The following is a 20,001-nucleotide window of genomic DNA, read 5'->3' as shown; positions in this document are numbered from 1 at the left end:
TGCGGGACTCAATCCCAGGACCCCGAGATCATGACCTGAGCCGAAGGCAGCGGCTTAACCCACTGAGCCACCCAGGCGCCCTGTAAGGCATTTTTAAATCTATTTTATAGGGGAAGGCACAGCAGGTTATAGGTAACCTACTCATGTTCATAATTTTAAAATCTCTTATAATTCCTACTTATTTATGTATTAGATAACATTATTAATATTTATATCTTTCTTTTGCATATCTTTACATCATTTTCTGAATTACTTAATTTCAAAATTGACAATGTGAATGACACAGATCTGAAAATATTATAGTATTCTAATATTGAAAGATGAGAAACTGAGGTATTGAGAGATGACATGATCTCACAATTGAATGGCCATGTTTAGATAATACCATGTATTTTTAATTCTGATTTTTAATTTTTAATTTCATGTATTTGTTGGACTTTATGTGTATGTATATGTATATAGGTTTTGGGTTTTATTCCCTTCAAATTATTGTTTTTCTTTTCTCCATAGGACTTGGCTTTTACCCTGGAAGAGAGACAGCAGTTGAATATTCACGGATTGTTGCCACCTTGCTTCATCAGTCAGGACATCCAGGTTCTTAGAGTAATTAAAAATTTTGAGCGTCTGACCTCTGACTTTGACAGGTAACACATTCCTGAAGATGATTTTTATATTTCTCTTAGGCAGTTGTCTAGTTTATTTTTTTAATGGGATGAGAAAGTTAAAATATTTAGTGATTTGGAAAGAGCAGTTAAGTTTGAGAATTTACCTATAAATACTATTTTTTTTTTTTGAAGACTCTATTTATTTGAGAGGGAGCATGAGAGAGTGCAAGAGAGAGAGCTAGCATGAGCGGGGTTGGGGGAGAGGGGGAAGCAGGCTCCCCGCTGAGCAGAGAGCCCTATGCGGGGCTCTATCCTGGGACCCTGGGATCATGACTTGAGCCAAAGGCAGATGCTCAACCATCCGAGCCACCCAGGCAACCCATTTTTAAGGATTTTATTTTTTTAGAGAGAGAGAGTGAGAGACCGATCACAAGCAGGGGGAGTAAGAGAGGGAGAGGACGAACTGGACTCCCCGCTGAGCAGGGAGCCCAGTGTGGAACTCAGTCCCACGACCTCAGGATCATGACCTTAGCCAGAGGCAGACACTTAACCAACAGAGCCATCCAGGCGCCCCATAAGTACAATGATGTTTTAACAAAAATTTACCCTTGGTAAGAACATTTGAATAATACAACATTTTCATTTCTAAATATATCCTCAAAGAGACTACTTTTCCCTTGTGATCAGATGGTTACTGTGAAGGTGAGTTATCAGGAAATGCCCTTTTACACAGAATAAAACAGGACATAGCAGCTTTTAGTCAAGACTTTAGGTTCATTGTAGATAAAAGTACACTTTTCCCACTTCCAAGCTTGGTTCTAACACGACTGCAGATTTGGGTCAGTTAGTTTTAGAACCCAGTTTCTGTGTTTGCACAAAGATGAAGGTAATACTGTTCCCTACCTTGAACTGGGTAGTCTTCAGTTGAAATTCTGGTTGTGTTTCATGAGGGGCCTTAAGCAAACCACCTATTGCAACCATTGCCATGACTGTTGTCTATTGTGCCCTGTACTTGTGGTTTGGCCCTTTCCTATTAAGGCACCGAAACTCTCTAAACCTGAGGTTTTTATTGGTGGATTTAAAGAAATAATAGTTATTTCAAAATATTATTGCAAAGTTTGGAAAAGGTAACAAACCCATGCCTAGGAAGTGTTTGTATTAGGGTTTTCCAGAGAAAAAGACCAAAATATACACATATTCTGCTTGTTCTATGTAAAGAGACTGAGTGACTGACTGACTGATTACTTATTTACTTACTTATTTCTAAGGAATTGGCTCACATGATTATGGAGTTTAGGCAAGTCCTAGATCTGTAGGTGGAGTGGCAGGCTGGAAACCAAGGGATGAGTTGCAGTTGGAACTCCAAACGGAGTCCAGTCCAAAGGCATTCCTTTTTGCTGGGGGTTGAAGATTAATAATAAAAATGGAGTGGATGGGGCACCTGGGTGGCTCACTCCGTTGAGCAGCCGACTCTTGGTTTCAGCTCAGGTCGTGATCTCAGGGTCGTGGGATCGAGCACCGCATGGGGCTCCTTGCTCAGCTGGCTGTCTGCTTGAGGATTCTTTCCTTCTGCCCTTCCTCCTGCTTGTGTTGTCTCTTCTTCTCTTTGTGTCTCTCTCTCTAAGATAAATAAATAAATCTTTAAATAATACTAATACTGATGATGATGATGGCGATGAAGTAGCAGTCCAACTTGCCTTTGGTAGTCAGGATCAGTCACCCCATCCAGCACAATAACTCTTTTCTTTGCTTGTTGATTCAGAGGCGTATGGTGGCCAAAGTGGCTAACAGCAGTATTCACCTCCAGTTCAGTGGAGTCATTGTCTCCTGGTAGAAACATTCCTCCCTTTGGAACTAAGACTTCTAGGCCATTAGAGCATAAGTTCATGGGGACAGGGAGCAGAAATTTTGCCAGTGGGTCATGGGAGTTATTGGGAGTGGTGCCACTCTGATTTCCACCTCTCAGTTCTGGCTGTAGGAGAAACAGCACCATATAGCGGACACGGATTCTCTGCATATATGGCATCCTGGAGAACCTCACCCCAGCTCTGCAGGTTGCCACCTACCTGGTGCTAATACTGAGACTTCAGAGGGCCATTCTGCTGTTCTGTCAAGCCAGCTGCTTCAGGATGGTGGGAAACATGGTGAATTCCATGAATATGGGCCCACTGAGTTCTTTGGTTAAAAGCAGTATTGCGTGGAATACCATAATGGTGTTTAAGGCATTCGGTAAATCCTTGGACTGTAGTTTTGGCAGAAGTATTGTTTGCAGATCTGTAACCAGAGTAAGTATCTATTCCAGTAAGAACTAACACCACCCCTTACATGAAGGAAGTAGTCTGCCGCCAGGTAGATTGCTGATCACCCCCGTGGTGCCTTATCAGGTGTTCAGCACTGGTCTGTTCTTGCAGATGGAGTGTTCACGAGTGTCTGTAGCGAGGCTGGCTTTGGTGAATGGAAGTCCATGTTGCTGAGCCCATGGATAACCTCCACCCCTGCCATGGCTACCTTTCATTAGTGAAGACAGAGGCAGCTGGGGAAAGAGGCTGACCTGTGCTTAATGTATATGTTTGCTGCTTCTTAAACTCCTTTATACTCCTTTTCATTTGTTCCATAAGTCTATCCTTCAGACTCTAGTGTTTTTACTTTATATTCTTTTCCTGGGCTGTTTACCTCTACCTCCTAAGAGCTGGTCACATTCATGTTTTACCACAGGCTATTCCTCAAATATTTATTGAGCATCAACTGACTGACTGTCAGGTGCTCTTTAAGATATTGGGATTATAGACCATGATCTCTGCCTTCATGGAATTTAGGTAAATTATTTTTTAAAAATTATTAAATACTAAGTAGTAAAACGGTAAGTTAATATGCTAAAAATTGACAGGTGCTGATAAAAAAAAAAAGTAGGGTAAGAAGGGCTGAGAATGCTGAGGGTTGGGATGGTCAATTTGTGTTGTTATATTGTTATATCAATCAGGAGAAGACTTCATTGAGAAGATGATTCATTAAGGAATCGTCAAAGGCAGGGAGGTAATTAACCATGAGGAAATCTGAGGAACAGGTTCTGCAGCTGGTGTGTTCAGGGGTCAGCAGAAAGCTGAATCTGGAGCAGAATGAGGCAGGGGAGAATGGTAGGTTGGGAGGGGAAGAGGGGAAGACAGATTATGAATGGCTTTGAAGGCCATTAAGGGACTCTGTTGTTATTCTGGGTAAAATGGAAACTATTCAAGGTTTTGAACAGAAGATCAACATGATCTGACTTATATTTCAAGAAGACTGTCTGCATGTTGAGAATAGAATGTAGGCCAGAAGAATATTTAGGAGACTATCACATTAATCCAGGTAAGAGGTTAGACCCAGGATGGTAGCAATGAAGGTGTTTAGACTTTGGGTATATGTTAAAGGTAAAGCCAACCTAATTTCCTTATATATTAGATATGGAAGTTAGAGAGCTTTCAGAAAAGAGAAGGAAGCAACAAAGGAACAGGAAAGGAATGACCAGTGAGACAGAAGGAAAATCAAGAAAAATATGATGACCCAGAAGACAAGAGGGTATTGAGCTCCAAGGAAGGGCATCTGTGTCAATGTTTTGACAGGTAAAATAAGATGAGGTCTGAGAATTGATTATTGATTTAGGATTGATGATTTCCACATTACTAAATCAGTTTTAACATGCCTGTCAGTCATCATCTTCCCAAATGCTTAAGGGTTTGGTACAACCCATCTGTTTGCCAAACATTAGAATCCTTGTATCTCTGACTCTCCATTCTGTGCATTTTCAACTATTCTAGGGAATGGAAATCAACTTAAAAAGGCTAGTAAGATTAAGTACAATTTTGCAAGACTATTTTAAGTTGTAGTGAGCAGTTGGGCTTTATTCTATGAATTATCAAAGGTTACAGGTAACATGGTAAGCTTGATGTTTAGAAAGAGAACTTTGGGTTAGAAATGCCTCTAGAAAGAAAAAGCCCTTTTGATACAATCAATAAGAACTTGCCTACTTTAGTAATTTTTAGGGTTGGTACTAAATTCCTTATTTTCTACTTGTCATTTCCCTTGGTTATTCAGTATTACAAGTTACAGGATAAAGTCTATTTACTTAGTTAAGTTAATGTTTAAATTATATCCTTAGTGGTATTTTCAATTTAAAATAGGGATAAAGTCTTTCCAGGTATTAAATAAAACTGTGTTGTTTTAGCAATGATTTTAAAGTTTGAATGACAGTTGCTCAGGTTTATGGTTCTTCATTCTTTGAGGTGTTTAAGAATATTTCTAAAGTCTTTTTTGATCAGTTGTTTTCTATGTGATGTAAAAAATACTTTATTGAAAAATGTTTATATTTCTAAGCATCTGTTTCATGACTTTTGGAATATGGATCTCATTATGTCCAATTTCCACAGGTATCTACTTTTAATGGATCTTCAGGACAGAAACGAAAAGCTCTTTTATAGTGTGCTAATGTCTGACATTGAGAAATTCATGCCTATTGTTTATACCCCCACTGTGGGTCTGGCTTGCCAGCAATATAGTTTAGCATTTCAGAAGCCAAGGTATGTAAACTTTCATGTTAAATACCTTTGTGAATTTATTTTTTTGTAAAGTTTTTGCAATAATTTTAAAAAATTGTTGAATGCATTTTAAGTTTGGAAAAACCTAAGTCAAATTTCATTTCAAAGAAGTTCAGATATAAATATATACAAATACTAAAAAAATAATATTTTCTTTCTAGATTTAAGATCATGGAAAAGTATTACAAATCAATTTAGGTTTCCTTTTATAGACAATAACTGAATTTGTTTTTTGTTTGGAAAGAAAGTAATTGATCATTATTAAGCTTGTCTTAGAGTTTTTAATACCATTATGTGTACATTTTAGAAGTTAAAGCAAGGATTCCAAGCCTTTCTGAAAAATGAATGTATTTTCTAAATTAAGAGTTGGCATTAAAGTAACTCTTATGTTGATTTTCCTTTAGCAAAATAGTAATAGCCTTTAAGGATGTGTTTTTAAAAAAACGGGATGTGTAAAATATAGAATACAGTTTTTCTAAATCCATAGCTTTACTTTGTTAATTACATTACTTTAAATACTTTTGAAACAGGGATCAATTGAAGTAAATATTAATACTTTTCACAGCAACAACAACCAAAGTTCAAGTTGAATATATTTATGTTACTTGTGCTTCTAACTTTAAAGATAAAAAAAGAAATGTTTATAAGTTTATACTGCAAATATAAAAGCCTATTAAAAGTACTGCCATTGAAAAGAGTACTTCAAGGTTAATATCTGAAAGTTAGATTGAATATGTGGATTTCCCATAGATATATTGATGTAGTGGTAATATTTAGCACATTTGTGCCACATTACTTTCTGTATAAACAAAAGAATTAGCCACATCATCCCTTGTATAAAGAAAGTAATTAGATAAATAGCTGTAGATGGTCACTTAAATTACATTTGTAGCACATATCTAGATTGCATTTATAAAACAGTTTTATTAACAGTGAATACATATTTTATTCATAGAGCAAGAGTGAGAATTTAGCTGGTAATTATATTGTGAAGATAATCTTTGGGGGGCAAAAAAGTGTATTTATTTGTTAATCAGACAAATAATACATACTCATTATTGAAAAATTAGAAAATATGAATATACAGAAAGGAGAAATGTTTTAAAACTACCTAATGTCGTCATACAAGAAAAACCTGTAAATTCAAATACATACTCTTTCCATATATAAGTGATCATACTATATACACTCTTTCTTGCCTATTTTCTCTGAGTGATGTCATGAACATCTCTCCATGTCTATAAAGTATATTTCTACATAATGAATCTTAGTAAAAGCATGGGCATGCAACACTTGGCTGTTAAAAAAATGTAATTTAAGCATTTTTTGAAATTATAACTTTTTGTGAGATCCTGAGAAATGCTAACAACTATAAGAGATGTAGACAAGTATAGCTCAAAGTATTTGGGTTGAAGTTGACATAAAAGTCTCAATGGAAATAATTATTTTTTCAGCATTTACTATGTACTAGATGATTTTTTAAGGGCTTAGGATGTATTGGTATACATGTAAAATCTAAGAGCAGAAGAGATAGGGAAATAAAAAATAAGTGAATTGTCCAGAATTTTCGAAGGTAGTAAATGTTAAAAAGAAAAACTAGAGCAGGAAAGGGGGATTTGGAGTGCCAGTTACTTTGTGGGGGGGGGGCAGTTGCAATTTTAAATAAAGTTTACAGTATAGGGCTTAATTGGAAATGATACTGCAAGAGTGAGGGGGTGGTAATGTAGATACAAAAGGAACTGTGTGCCAGGCAGGAGGACTAGTCAGTGCCAAAGCCGTAAGGGAGAACATACCTGGGGACAAGGAGCAGCAGAAAGGCCGTGTGCTGGCAGTGTGAGGGAGGGGAGAGAAGTAGGGGAGGTCATTGATGGAAAATAAATGAGAGGGTACAGAACCTGGAGTTTCTTGTAGGCTAAAGAACACTGGTTCTTACTCTTCGTTAAACGGGTAGAAGAATCAGATAGCTTGGTTAGCAGCCTAGTGCAGTAAACCCAGTGAGAGAGGATGGTGTCTCAGATTAGGGCAGCATTGGAATTAGGGGTTATGGAATTATTCTAGACAGATAAAATCACGAGGATTTCCTGTTGAATTGGAGGCTTTCTGGAGCTGGGATTACAAGTATAGTGTCTGGAGTAGATTGCCTGTTTTCTTTTTCCTTTTTTTATGATTTTATTTATTTATTTGAGAGAAAGAGAATCAGGAGAGAGCATGAGAGAGGAGAGGTTCAGAGAGAGAAGCAGACTCCCTGCTGAGCAGGAAGCCTGATGTAGGACTCAATCCCAGGACTCTAAGATCATGACCTGAGCTGAAGGCAGTCGCTCAACCAGCTGAGCCACCCAGGCACCAAGATTGCCTGTTTTCATTGTACTTGGTTTTGCTACTTATTTTAGTCTTTAATAAATTATTGACCCTTTGTATGCTCCAGTTTCCTCTGTAACATGGGGATTAAGCTACAGCCCACCATCCTTTATCTACATTTTTAAATTTTAAATTTGAAAGCCAAAATATTAAAAAATTCTCATTTGGAATAACACCTGATTTGTCTGAACCCATTCATTGGCAAGTGGAACTAAATTTAGATACGGGTAGCTATAGCATTTAACTGACTAAGTGTCATCTGTTTTTCTTTAGAACAGTTAATGTATTTGCTTACACAGGGATTTCCCAAAAATTAAATTAACTGATACATAAAGGGAAAGGGAAGAGGTAGCATAACATTTATAGCAGAAGACTCACAATGTTGAATGTAGGTGGAGATATTCATCTTATTGGTTCAACTTTTCCACAGTATTTGAAATTTAGGTAAAGGAATGCTTTACTGACAGAAAAAGTAAAGTTCTTAAAACTATTTCTATATGATCTCTTTATGGCAGTTTTTTGTCGTGTTGATTTTTTTTTTAAGATTTTATTTATTTATTTGAGAGAGAGACAGTGAGAGAGAGCATGAGAGGGGAGAAGGTCAGAAGGAGAAGCAGACTCCCCGTGGAGCTGAGCCCAATGTGGGACTTGATCCCGGGACTCCAGGATCATGACCCAAGCTGAAGGCAGTCGCCCAACCAACTGAGCCACCCAGGCAGCCCTGTCTTGTTGATTTTTAATGTGTATATCTTGCTAAACTTCTGATGATTTTGAAGTTTCTTAATAGATTAATTCTCTTGACTTCTCCCATAATTGTAAAAAAAAGGAACCTATTTGAAAATACATCATGTGGCATATATATTTATACATTGTATTTAATTGTAAAGGAAATTGTGATTGTGTTTGAGTAATGATGGATATTTCAGACCTTAGCAAGTAGACTATTTTTTAAAGCCGAAATCGAAAAATGTCTATTAAATCTTTCCTGCTGCAACAGCAAGTATTCTAAGACATTCAGAAAATGAACAGGAGTATTATACTTCTTGTTACATTTACTTTGTGTATTTGGTGGTAGCAATTAGGAACATAATAAGTGAAAATTAGGGGATAGTAGTTCAAGTACTGAGCTTAATACCATTGCAAAGAGGTAGATCTTTTGATCTCAGAATTTTAAATATTATCTTTATGATACTGATGCAGACTGCTTGGTTCTGAGGACCCAGAGGGAAGTTTCTACAGGACCAGCCAAGAGGGACCTTAATTTCATGCAGGATAAAATCAAACTGGAGCCAAGAGGGGGAAAGCAGAGTTTTTTGCAGGTATAGAAAGAGTGTAGATACTGACAGAGCTTCTGGGGGACTGCAAAAGGAAGGAAGAGTGAGTCTTGTCTTTGCCTGGAGCCTGGAATTTTTATTGAGGTTGGTGGTCCATACACATGTCTTCTTGATAATCGGGAACAAAGAATAGGATTTAGGTATTCTCCCTAAATCATCTGTGCCCTGCAGCCAAGGGTCTTGTGGAGTCAGTGGTCTTAGAAAATGTTCATGATGACCCTGCCCAGTAGTAACTCCTTCGATGTTATCTATTGTGCTCGAAGAGTCCAAAGAAATCATTAAATAGTTGACCTTTACGAGCAGGACATCTATTCTGTGTTCTATATGACGTGTGTAAGGGCTGAGGTGCATGTCTCAGCAAGAGTGGAAGCAGGAAAAAGAGTGAATAAAGCAATTTTTCATGGGGTTCTTTTAGTTTTCTCTGTCACAATATGATATTTTTCTATGGCTGGATATTTATTTTTCATTTTGAATATGGTATTAAAGTCTGTCTAGGTATCCAAAAATAAATTCTTATATGGATAGCTCTTCCAGCATTTTTTTTTCCCCTAAGGTATGATGCTGGAGTATCCATTTATTGGTCTTGGGTGGAATTTCTTTTTTCTTTGCCATAGATACTTTGTGTGGGTTTTTCAAGATGTTGTAGATAATGACTTTTAAGAATGTCCAGTTTGTTTGGATTATCTTCTTCCCATGTACTCATAACATTTCAATTCTTGCAGAATTTCCAGTATTTGAAAGTGCAATATGCTTATGTCAGCACACCTAATTGTGGCTAATTTGTAGGTAGAGGTGTGATTTTTGGAACTAGAGATGATTCTTTTTGTATTTTTGCAGAATGCTGAGCTTACTGTGTTACTTAAATTACTCGTATTCTGTAAAACTTATTTTAAGGGAAAATTTTGTGTGAATTGATAGTGCAGATATATATAAAGGGCAACTAAAAGCAGACTTATGTAATTTCTTTGGAAATATTTCTACCTGTTATATTTTACACTATACTTTCCAAGAAACATTTCTCTCTCTCTCATAAGCTCTGATTAGGTACCTATCATTTTACCAGGCTTTTGGCAATTAACCATGTTGCTATTTTTGGTATTTTTAATACTCTATCAAAGTACTCTTGGTCTGATTTTATTTTTCTTATTTATTTTTTACTGAGGTATAATTGACATATAACATATTAGTTTCAGTCTTTGTGTATTGTGAAATAATGACCACAGTAAGTCTAGTTAATATCCATCACCATGCCTGGTTACAAGAAATTTTTTTTTACTTTGATGAGAACTTTTAAGATTTATTCTCTTAGCAACTTTTGAATGTACATTTTTATTATATGCAGCATTATTTATTACATGCAGTATTATTAACTGTAGTCACTGTGCTGTACATTGTATCCCCATGACTTACTAATTTTATAACTGAAAATTTGTACCTTTTGAACCTCTTCACCCATTTCACCTACTTCACACCCCCCATGTTTGGCAATCACAATCTGCTCTGTGAGCTCAGTTTTTTTTTTTTTTTCCTCCTCTTGGTCTCTCTTGTTGGCATTTTACTCTTTATTTAGTCCCAACTAGAGTATAAGCATCTAGAGAAAAGGGATCATCCTTTAAAATTATTCCTGTATTTACCATGCTTTTAAGCTTAGTGCCTGGTTAGTGCTGAATCAATATATGTTATCTGCTGCCTCATAGAAAGAGTAACAATATTACTCTAGTCAAAACATAAAGTACTGGTATGTTCTTTATTTCTCCTACTATTTAAGCATATTATTCTGAAAGGTAAATTTTCATAAATAATTGATCTGAAAGAAATTGGACTTACACTAAGGAATCAGGCTACGAGGAAGTAAAATTTCAATTACACACAGAAAATACAACTTTAAACTTATATTATGCTCCTTTTAACTACTCATCTTTATCAAGTAGATCACTAATATGACTTTGGCAAAAACAATAAGCAGTTTGATGACAGTTTTTTAAAAAAAGGCATTTCTAGAGTTTGATCTGATTAGTACCATTAATTGGTTTGCCACAAGGTAGGGTGAAAAAAGCATTCAGTGCTAAAATTAATCAAAGAAAAGTTGAATTACCTGAAATTAAACAGGATTCTTTACTATAAGATTTCTTAGCATAATACCTATCTTACAAGTTTTTGGAGGGGGACAATAGATTTAATATAGGTAATATACCTTGCATAATTCTTGACACAAAGTAGGTGTTCCCAAGTAGTAGCTGGTATTATTATAACTCCCAGGTTTCTTGATGACCAAATGGATGATGGTATCATTCACCCAGTTTCAGAATAACGGAATATGTTTGTAAGGGAGATAGAAAATTCTTTTCAGGATGTGTTGAGGGTTTTTTTTTTTTTTTTTAAATTTTAAATTAAATTAAATTAATTTATTTGAAAGAGAGAGAACATTAGCAGGGGGGAGGGGTAGAGGGAGAGGGATAAACAGACTCCCCTCCCCACTGAGCATGGAGCCCCATGGAGGGCTCAGCTTTGATTGCAGGATCCTGAGATAATAATCCGAGCCAAAGGCAGATGCTTAACCGATTGAGCCAACTAGGAACCCCAGGACATTTAAGTTTTAAATGTCTGTGTGACTTCCAAGTTGGGGTGTCTGGTAGGCAATTAAATGTATGGACCTGGAACTTAATAGATAATATATGTAAAGCTTCTTTTATTTAAATTCACACATTACAAAAGCTACATAAATGATACCTGTTTTGATTTTGACAATGACTAAATTTAGCAACAAGACTAATGGTCAGAGAGTCAGTCAATAAGATATTCTATATTTTGTTCTTTTTTTTTCCAGAAAAATTTTAGAGAAATGAATAAAAGGAAATGAGATGAACCAAAACAAAATACTAAAATAGTTTTTCTACATTTAGGGTTTGTTTGCATACATATTTCCTTCAGAATTCCAGAAAGGTCTTAGAGTGTTTGTGACTTAAATTGTAAGGACTAAAGCTTTTATTACCCCAAGTGCAGTTTTGTATGAGGATGAATACCTTGTGATATAGAAAGTCATAACCATACCATGATTTGACTGTGATTAGAAATGGAGATTGTTGGGGCACCTGGCTCACTCTGTAGAGCATCTAACTCTGGATCTCAGAGTTGTGAATTCGATCCTCATGTTGGGTGTAGAGATTACTTGCAAAATAAATAAATAAAGGGCGCCTAGGTGGCTCAGTTGGTTAAACCTCCAACTCTTGATCTTCAGGGTCATTAGTTCAAGCCCCATGCTGGGTTCCACACTGGGCGTGGAGCATAATAAATAAGCAAACAAACAAGCAAGCAACTGATTAGAAAAAAAGAAATGGCGATTATTTACTCTATGGAAACAGTTTCTGCATTTGTGCCAAAAGTTCAGCAAATTTTGTAGTCTTACAGGGTGAGAGTGTTGCTTTTGTCATTTAATCTGTGAAACAGCAGTAAGAAAAGCTGCTTAAAGGGAATCAATAGAAAAAGAAACCTTCCCAAGGCTAAACACCCCTTTAACCCAGTAATATTCTAATGATATAGTACAGATTTTAATGATAATAACTATTATTGAACAGTTTAGAATGGACACTTTCATGTTGTTTTTAAATTTTCTCATATTAAATCTACCTGATTTTAAACATAATCTATTTTTATAATGTGCTGTACAGGTATATGATGGGAATTTCACTCTGCTAAGCTGTAAGTACTTCAGTACCTCAGTATTTATAAATAGAGTTTAAGCTGCTTAGGGAAAAGAAACATGGGTTCACAGACAATTCTGATAGCTGTGAAGGAACTGTTGAACTCTTGAAGTAAGGCTGTGGCACCTTTCAGTAGTTTAATGCTGTCTAGTTGTTACTGGACTGTTGTGATGTAAACAGTCAAGTGATCTAGCTTCCAGAAGTTAATAGCTCTCCTGCTCTCCTCCATCACCTCACTAGGCTACGGGGGTTTCTGGGAAGGAGTGAGAGCAGGTCCTACCCCTCTGAGTCGTCCTGGATAGGACAGCTGCTCAGATGGACCAGGACTATTCTCGATGGATTTGGCTTTCTTCAGTCAAACCACTTTAGACCATTTAGAGATATTTAGGAGACTTTTGAGAACCAGGGAATTAATATTTTTGGCTTTAAGCCCTGGTTTAGTTTGTAACTTCTATTTTTTACTGTATTGAAATTTTCTATATCTCTAGAAACTCAAATAGTTGAAGTTTAAGGGAATAGCTAATTTTTAATGCTTCTAAAAAAGCAATCATTTTAATATTATATGTTAATAAACTTTTCACCATTTATCTACAGCAATAAGCCTTTGATCTTGATTTATACTTACTTCAGAATATTCTTATGTTAATTGATTTCATTTCCCTTGAGATAGGCTCAGTATTTGCATCTACTCAACTGTAAAGTATGAGAAAAAGTACTATGTGTTGGAAATTTTTTTCCCCCAAAGATATAAAACAAGTGAGGTGCGGAATGTCTGTACTAGTTCAAGACTCTTGTTACTTCAGCTGATTTCTTGGAGATAATTATTTGCAAAAAGTTGTTTTTTATTTATTATGGAGATGTAGATCTTGTGATTTCTAAAATTAGTAATTCAAGTTAACTTCTTTTTTCTGAGCACACTAAATGCTTCTATTTAGGAAAATGTCTGTGACTTGAGCTGAGTGGAGTGAGGTAGAATATCCTGTATCTTAGTCCTGGAAATACAGTGTGTGCCCAGAAGTAGTTTCAAATCCCAAACTTTCTTCTTTCCTAAGTATTGCCATAATTAGAAAGAATTTGGAGTATGGGAAGAATGTAGGTATGATTCAAACATAAATTCTACGTATCATGATCTAAAGATTATCTGAGCATATGCATAGACATAAATCTCCTTAGCAAGGCAGTGAAACTTATCTTTTACTGTAAACCTTTAAAAGTGTAAAGTAACAGTTCATCAAGTCTCTGTATTCATGTAGAGACTTTAAGTGTGGAAAACTTGAATGGAAATGTAAGTTTAGGGTCCAAAAATAACTCTGCTACCATCTGTGTGGTACATCCAGGTGTTTTGATTTAAATTTCCACACAGCATACAGAGAATTAAGAAAAACTGCCAAGTTTTATCTCCAGTAGTGTTTATGAAAACATATTAATTAGGGCATCATTATGAATTTTTAAGAGGGGTTATAAATCCCCATCTTTATTACTAAGAATAAAGATTTCTTTTCTTTTCTTTTTTTTTTTTTTTTTTTCCAAATGGAGGCAGTAGTTCTTTACGTCACATACCCAGATCACATCTGGAATATCGTGTTTAGTTTGGATGCCATACTTTTCAGGGTCGTTGGCAGACAGAAAAGAGTGACCAAAGCAGTGACAGTTGTTGAAAACGTGCTATATATGAAAGGGTTGGAGGAAATAGAAGTAGTTCAGCTAAAAGAAAAGACTTGAAAGGGATATAGCTAAGTCCTCAATTCTTTGATAGATTTACATGTGAGAAAAAAAAGTATATGCTTGCATGGTTTAGCCTTCAAGTGTAGAGCTAAAATCAGATGGACATTATTACAGGGGGTACAGATTTAATTTCAATATAGAGGAAGATTTTCTAATAACTAAAACTATATGACATTGGAATAGACTTCCTTACCCTCCCTCATTGGAAATATTCACATGGCTTGGATAATCTCCTGGTCATTTACATTATAAATGACATTCTTGCATTGAGTGTGATTGTAAACTGGTTGAATTCTAAGGTCACTTTTAACTAGAAAATTCAGTGAATGTTTAAAAGAGCAGTTTACAGATGAAGAATTCCAGGTATTCCGGAATATCTCACTCCTCATTTCAAATAACCCTATTTTCTAATTCAAAAAGATTTTAGTGATAATTTTAATCACAATTAGGAATTATTAAAAATAATATATTTTCAAATAAAAACTATTTTAAACAAATTTAAAGTGATTTGATGACACAGCTCACCAAAATTCTACTCCCTTCCCCAAACACACAAATTACATGTCAGTTTACACAGCTGTATCCTGGCTACAATGTTTTGGTTTCAACATTTCTCCAATTTTGATGGATGAAAAGTTTAATGTTGACATTTTCTTACTTAATTACATCCTTCTGATCTAATCTTTCTTGTAATTTTTTCATACTATTTGTTTTTCTGTATATTCTTTTAAACTCTCATATATATATATATATATATATATATATTTATATATTTATATATTTAACTTAGTTGCAGTTTAGCTACTAGAGACATTATTAGTAAAAATTTTCTTTAAGGCGCTGTTTCTGCCTCCCCTACTGGCTCCTTCTGCCCAAATCAGTGTTGAAGGGAAATTGCCCAGTTAGAATTTGCTTGTATTACTCTTTCCAAAATTTCCTATGTGCCTTTAAGGTATGCTTCTGAAATATGAAGATTTGTTTTCATCAGTTTTCTTGACAAAATAATCTATAATTATCATCTAAGAATTCTTTTATATACCTTTAAAAAGGTTGGCTATTGTATGCCTAGGTAGTTTTATAGATTAAATTGAAGTGTTTAGGGGCACCTGGGTGGTACAGTTGGTTGAGCAACAATTCTTGGTTTTAAATCAGAGCATGATCTCAGGGTCTTGAGATCCACCCCACGTCCAGCTCTGTGCTCCATGCAGAGTCTGCTTGAGATTCTCTCTTCCTCTTCCGCTGCCCCTCCCACTTGTGCTCTCTCTCTGTCTCACTCTCAAATAACTAAATAAATCTTTAAAAAATGTATATAACTATTAGGAGGCATAATTGAGGGGCGCCTGGGTGGCTCAGTGGGTTAAAGCCTCTGCCTTCGGCTTAGGTCATGATCCTAGGGTCCTGGGATCGCGCCCCACATCTGGCTCTCTGCTTAGCAGGGAGCCTGCTTTCTCCCCTCTCTCTCTGTCTGCCTCTCTGCCTACTTGTGATCTCTGTCTGTCAAATAAATAAATAAAATCTTAAAAAAAAAAAACAAATAAAAAAATAAAAGGCATAATTGAAATAATCAATTTTAGCTCCAAAATTTTACATCCACAGAAGTAAAATTTATAAAATATTTGATAGAATTCCCGATTATTTAATTATGTATGAAATTATTGAATTCTACATTTTTCTAAGAAAAGAAATTTCTCATTTACTAGTGTAAGTCCTAGTCCTAATATGATTGACTCATGGCTGAATAAATGACATTCATAATAATTTGGAGGCTATCATATTTTGTAAAAATAGTGTTACCTTGTGAAGTAAAACATTTTCACTGTGAAATGAGGTAATTTATTTTAAAAGCTGAAAATGTTGTAAGTATATTATTTCTCTCTTGGGAGAAGTTAATTTTTATTGATAATTTGCCAAATAAATGCCATCTGTCTGTTGAATTCAGTGTTACCTTAGGATTCTTTCCAGTATTTTCTACCATGGAAAGTACTTTGGATTTTAACTATCAGAACAACATCTATTAATTTCTACTTAATTGGTATGCTCATACTAACTTGAACATGAATAAATGAATAATAGCTTACCTAAAGTTATTTTTATGTACATTTTCATTTCATGTTTATTTGGAAACAGTGGTTAAGTTGTGGTATACAGAGGTGAAATCATTAACGTTTGGTAATTGTTGATTTTTTTCAATCCACCCATTTTGTAATTGAAAACAATCATTCCAAGGAAACTCAGTGATCACCCAGTTTTAAGTACTAGAGCTGGGATGTGAATTTATGTTTTCTACCGTTTAGACCTCTGTATTAGAGCTCCCCAGAGGAAGGGGAGTGTGTGTGTGTGTGTGTGTGTGTGTGTGTATAGTGATTTATTTAATCTAAAGAATTGGCTCACACAATTGTGGGGGCTGGCAAGTCCAAAATCTGCAGGGTAGGCTGATAAGCTAGAGACCCAGGGAAGAGGTGATGCTATAGTCAGATCCAAAAGTAGTCTGCTGGAACTACTTTCTTTGGAGGAGTGAGTCTTTTCCGATAAAGCCTTCAACTGACTGGATGAGGCCTAGCTACATTATGGAGGGTAATCTGCTTAACTCAAAGTCTACTGACTTAAATGTTAATCTCACTTGAAAATTACTTTCATGCACACACACACACACGCACACACGCACACACACACATTTTCTTCACAGAAATATTTAGAGTAGTGTTTGACCAAATTTCTGGACACCATGCTTAGCCAAACTGACATAGAAAATTAACTATCACATCCTCCCAGACCAGTGTTGGGTCTTTTTTTTTTTTTTTTTTTTTTTTTTAATCTCAGGTTATATTTTTCTACCTGGAACCTGAGCTGTTCAGGGAAGCTGCACTCTTACGTAGTTTCTTAGACTTTTCCTCATTGACTAATATGTGTTGTGACTTTAAAAAGCTAAAGTTATATATTATGTTTGTTAATTAAGATTAACAAGATAAATTAAGATTATTCTCCCAAATACTGTAGCATTTACCTGCAAAGAATTTCATATCTTGCATTCTATAAGATTTTAATCCTAATAGTTCATATGAGTATTGTCAAAATATGGTTTTTCTTTAAAAGTAATTTAAGATTTAAACCTAGTTTTAGAAATTGCCAAATAACATTGTTGCTCACTCAGTTCTTCCAAAAGAAGTTCTTGCTACATTTTCTTCCCCAACTTTGCCCCCTTTCCAAAATCTTTTTGCTGATTCTCTGTGCTCGTTACTTCTTTTCTCCTTCCTTTCTTTGATAGAAATGTAGTAAGTGTGCACTGCATGCCAGACACTTGACTAATAGGGAGTGCAGATAAATAAAAGACATATTTCCTGCCTTTGTGAAATTCACAGGTAACACTCAAGTGAACAAAGAACAACATGCATACAGCTTGTATTATGAAGGATCTGAACAGAAGGCGGTGATAAAGAGTATCCAGGGCATTTCCTTTCATGGTGTATTGAGGGACGTGTTTGAAGAGACACTATGTAAGCTGACTCCTGAAGGGTAGGGAGTTGGCTTATGAAAACCAGGGAGAGAAAAAAATCATTTGAGGCTGAGTAAGTAGCATGTTCAAAAGGTGTGAAAGTGAAGAAGATGGTTGGAGGTGTGATTCGAATAAGGCAGGAGTCCCTTGCAGGGCCTCGTGGGGCCTGGTAGCATTCCATCATTATTCTTCATTGACTTGGGAAGCCATTGAAATATTTGCAGACAAGAATGTTAACATTTAGGGCGCCTGGGTGGCTCAGTGGGTTAAAGCCTCTGCCTTCGGCTCAGGTCGTGATCCCAGGGTCCTGGGATCGAGCCCCGCATCGGGCTCTCTGCTCAGCAGGGGGCCTGCTTCCTCCTCTCTCTCTCTCTGCCTGCCTCTTTGACTACTTGTGATCTCTCTGTCAAATAAATAAAATTAAAAAAAAAAAAAAAGAATGTTAGCATTCTGTTGAAGTTTTAAAAGATTATCCTGGCTGCCATGTGGATAAATGGTTAGAAATGAGGGGCTAGAATAGAATAGGAAGACCAATAAGACTGTTGTGATATTGCCTCTCCTTCCATCAGTTGTCATTGCTCTGAGTGGACTTGATCCTCTCAAGATATGGAGCAAGGAAATCTAGCAAGTCCCTTAGTCCTGCAGTGATGGCTGTAAGCAGGTGAGGTGATGTGGGTATATAACACATGGTGTATTTCAGTGACCCTAACATCATTAGCAGGAGGTAAGAAGATCTGCTGGACATAAGAATTTCCCAAGCATGCAGGCCCAGTACAGTTTATTTTATTTACTACCCAAGTCAGTACTCTTACGATCTTGTCCTTGGTCCACTGCACAAATCCATCCTGAGCCAACTCTTTCTTTCCCTCAAGGAAGAATAACTAGACAATGTTTATGCGCCATGAAATACTATTCATTTCATTTCTGCAAACCTATTTTTAAAATTAAAATATTATTACTGTAGGGGTGGAGTTCTATAACTGCCTGCACGGCTCAGTCTCAGCTGGCCCTTCTACTCCACAGAGTTTAACTCCAGCTGTGTGCTTGGCTCATCTCACTCTTGTGGTTGTAAGAATGTAAACACTCTGCAGCTTTATCCTCCTTATCATATATTCTTTCCCATGTCCCATATGAATTCATTGGCTTAACATTTTATTTCCATGATCTAACCCTAATACATTTCCGCTCTTTCACATATTTCCATCTTCATCTGTGCAGCTAAGTACAGTGATCCATCCCACCCACTAAAATCTCTGCGCTAATGCTTTCTTCTTGGAACTGTTTCTCCTTAGCTTAGCATTGTGGTCCCTGGTTTCTTAACCCTGTAAGTTGCAACACCACGCACTCAGTCACCTAAACCACACACCTCATAGATGGTCGGGAGTTTCTCCCCTTCCTTTTGCTGTTGGAGCCATGCCAGCTTTACCTCTTTATTACCAGCCAAGTCGCTCTTGTCCATTCAATCCTCCTGCTATTCCTTTCGGATCAGGCCCTTCTCATTTCAAAAGAGAGTGAGTTTTCAAAAAGGGATGTCTAATGGTGTCACTTTCCGAACTAAACTCATTGAATGACTCCCCATTTTCACCACCATAAAATCCAAGCTCCTTAGCATGGCTTTCAAGGGTTTTTGTAATCTGGCTCTTTTGCCTATCTCTCTGTCTTCATTGTTTCCCTTTCCTGCTCTTCACACCCTGACCCCCACCTCAAGTCAAGTATCACCCAAGGCCCTGGGTGGCTGCTTTCACACTTTCACAATGACATATAGCAACTGACTCTTTTCTGTTTGTCTCTCTTTTGACCATTTCTTTTTCCTTAAGGATAGCAACTGTACCCTTTACCTTTATCCCAGAACCTACCAGAGCTTAGCACAGTCTTTGTTGAGTGCATAAATGGGCAGGTGAGGGAATATACATGTCCAGCCTATAGTGTGGTTTGGACCCGAAGAGGCTTGGTGCTGATCCCTTTCTTGCTTCTTATTAACTGTGTGATCTTGGGTCAGTAACATAAACTCCCTAATCTGTAGTTTCCTTGTTTGTAAAATGAATATTGTGATTCTATTTAAATAAGGTGATCTTTTTAAAACCTATTTTGACAGGAAGTGTACAGCAGAAATTAAAAACTGATTTATCTGGGGCGCCTGGGTGGCTCAGTGGGTTAAGCCGCTGCCTTCAGCTCAGGTCATGATCTCAGGGTCCTGGGATCGAGTCCTGCATC

At 36.5% G+C, this 20,001-nt stretch overlaps 1 protein-coding gene across 1 annotated transcript in view; it reads left to right on the top strand.

The window, feature by feature from the left end:
• ME1 (malic enzyme 1) overlaps positions 1-20,001 on the top strand; it is a 191,151-nt gene that overhangs the window by 23,267 nt on the left and 147,883 nt on the right. Inside the window, exons 2-3 of the mRNA XM_059400996.1 lie at positions 511-644; positions 5,009-5,158. Coding sequence (XP_059256979.1) covers positions 511-644; positions 5,009-5,158 — 284 coding nt within the window. The remainder of the gene's footprint in view (positions 1-510; positions 645-5,008; positions 5,159-20,001) is intronic.

Source organism: Mustela nigripes, chromosome 5, assembly GCF_022355385.1.
Source record: "Mustela nigripes isolate SB6536 chromosome 5, MUSNIG.SB6536, whole genome shotgun sequence".
NCBI lineage: Eukaryota > Metazoa > Chordata > Mammalia > Carnivora > Mustelidae > Mustela > Mustela nigripes.
Note: the sequence above shows the minus strand (reverse complement) of the source record. Positions and strands in the feature narration are given on the sequence as shown.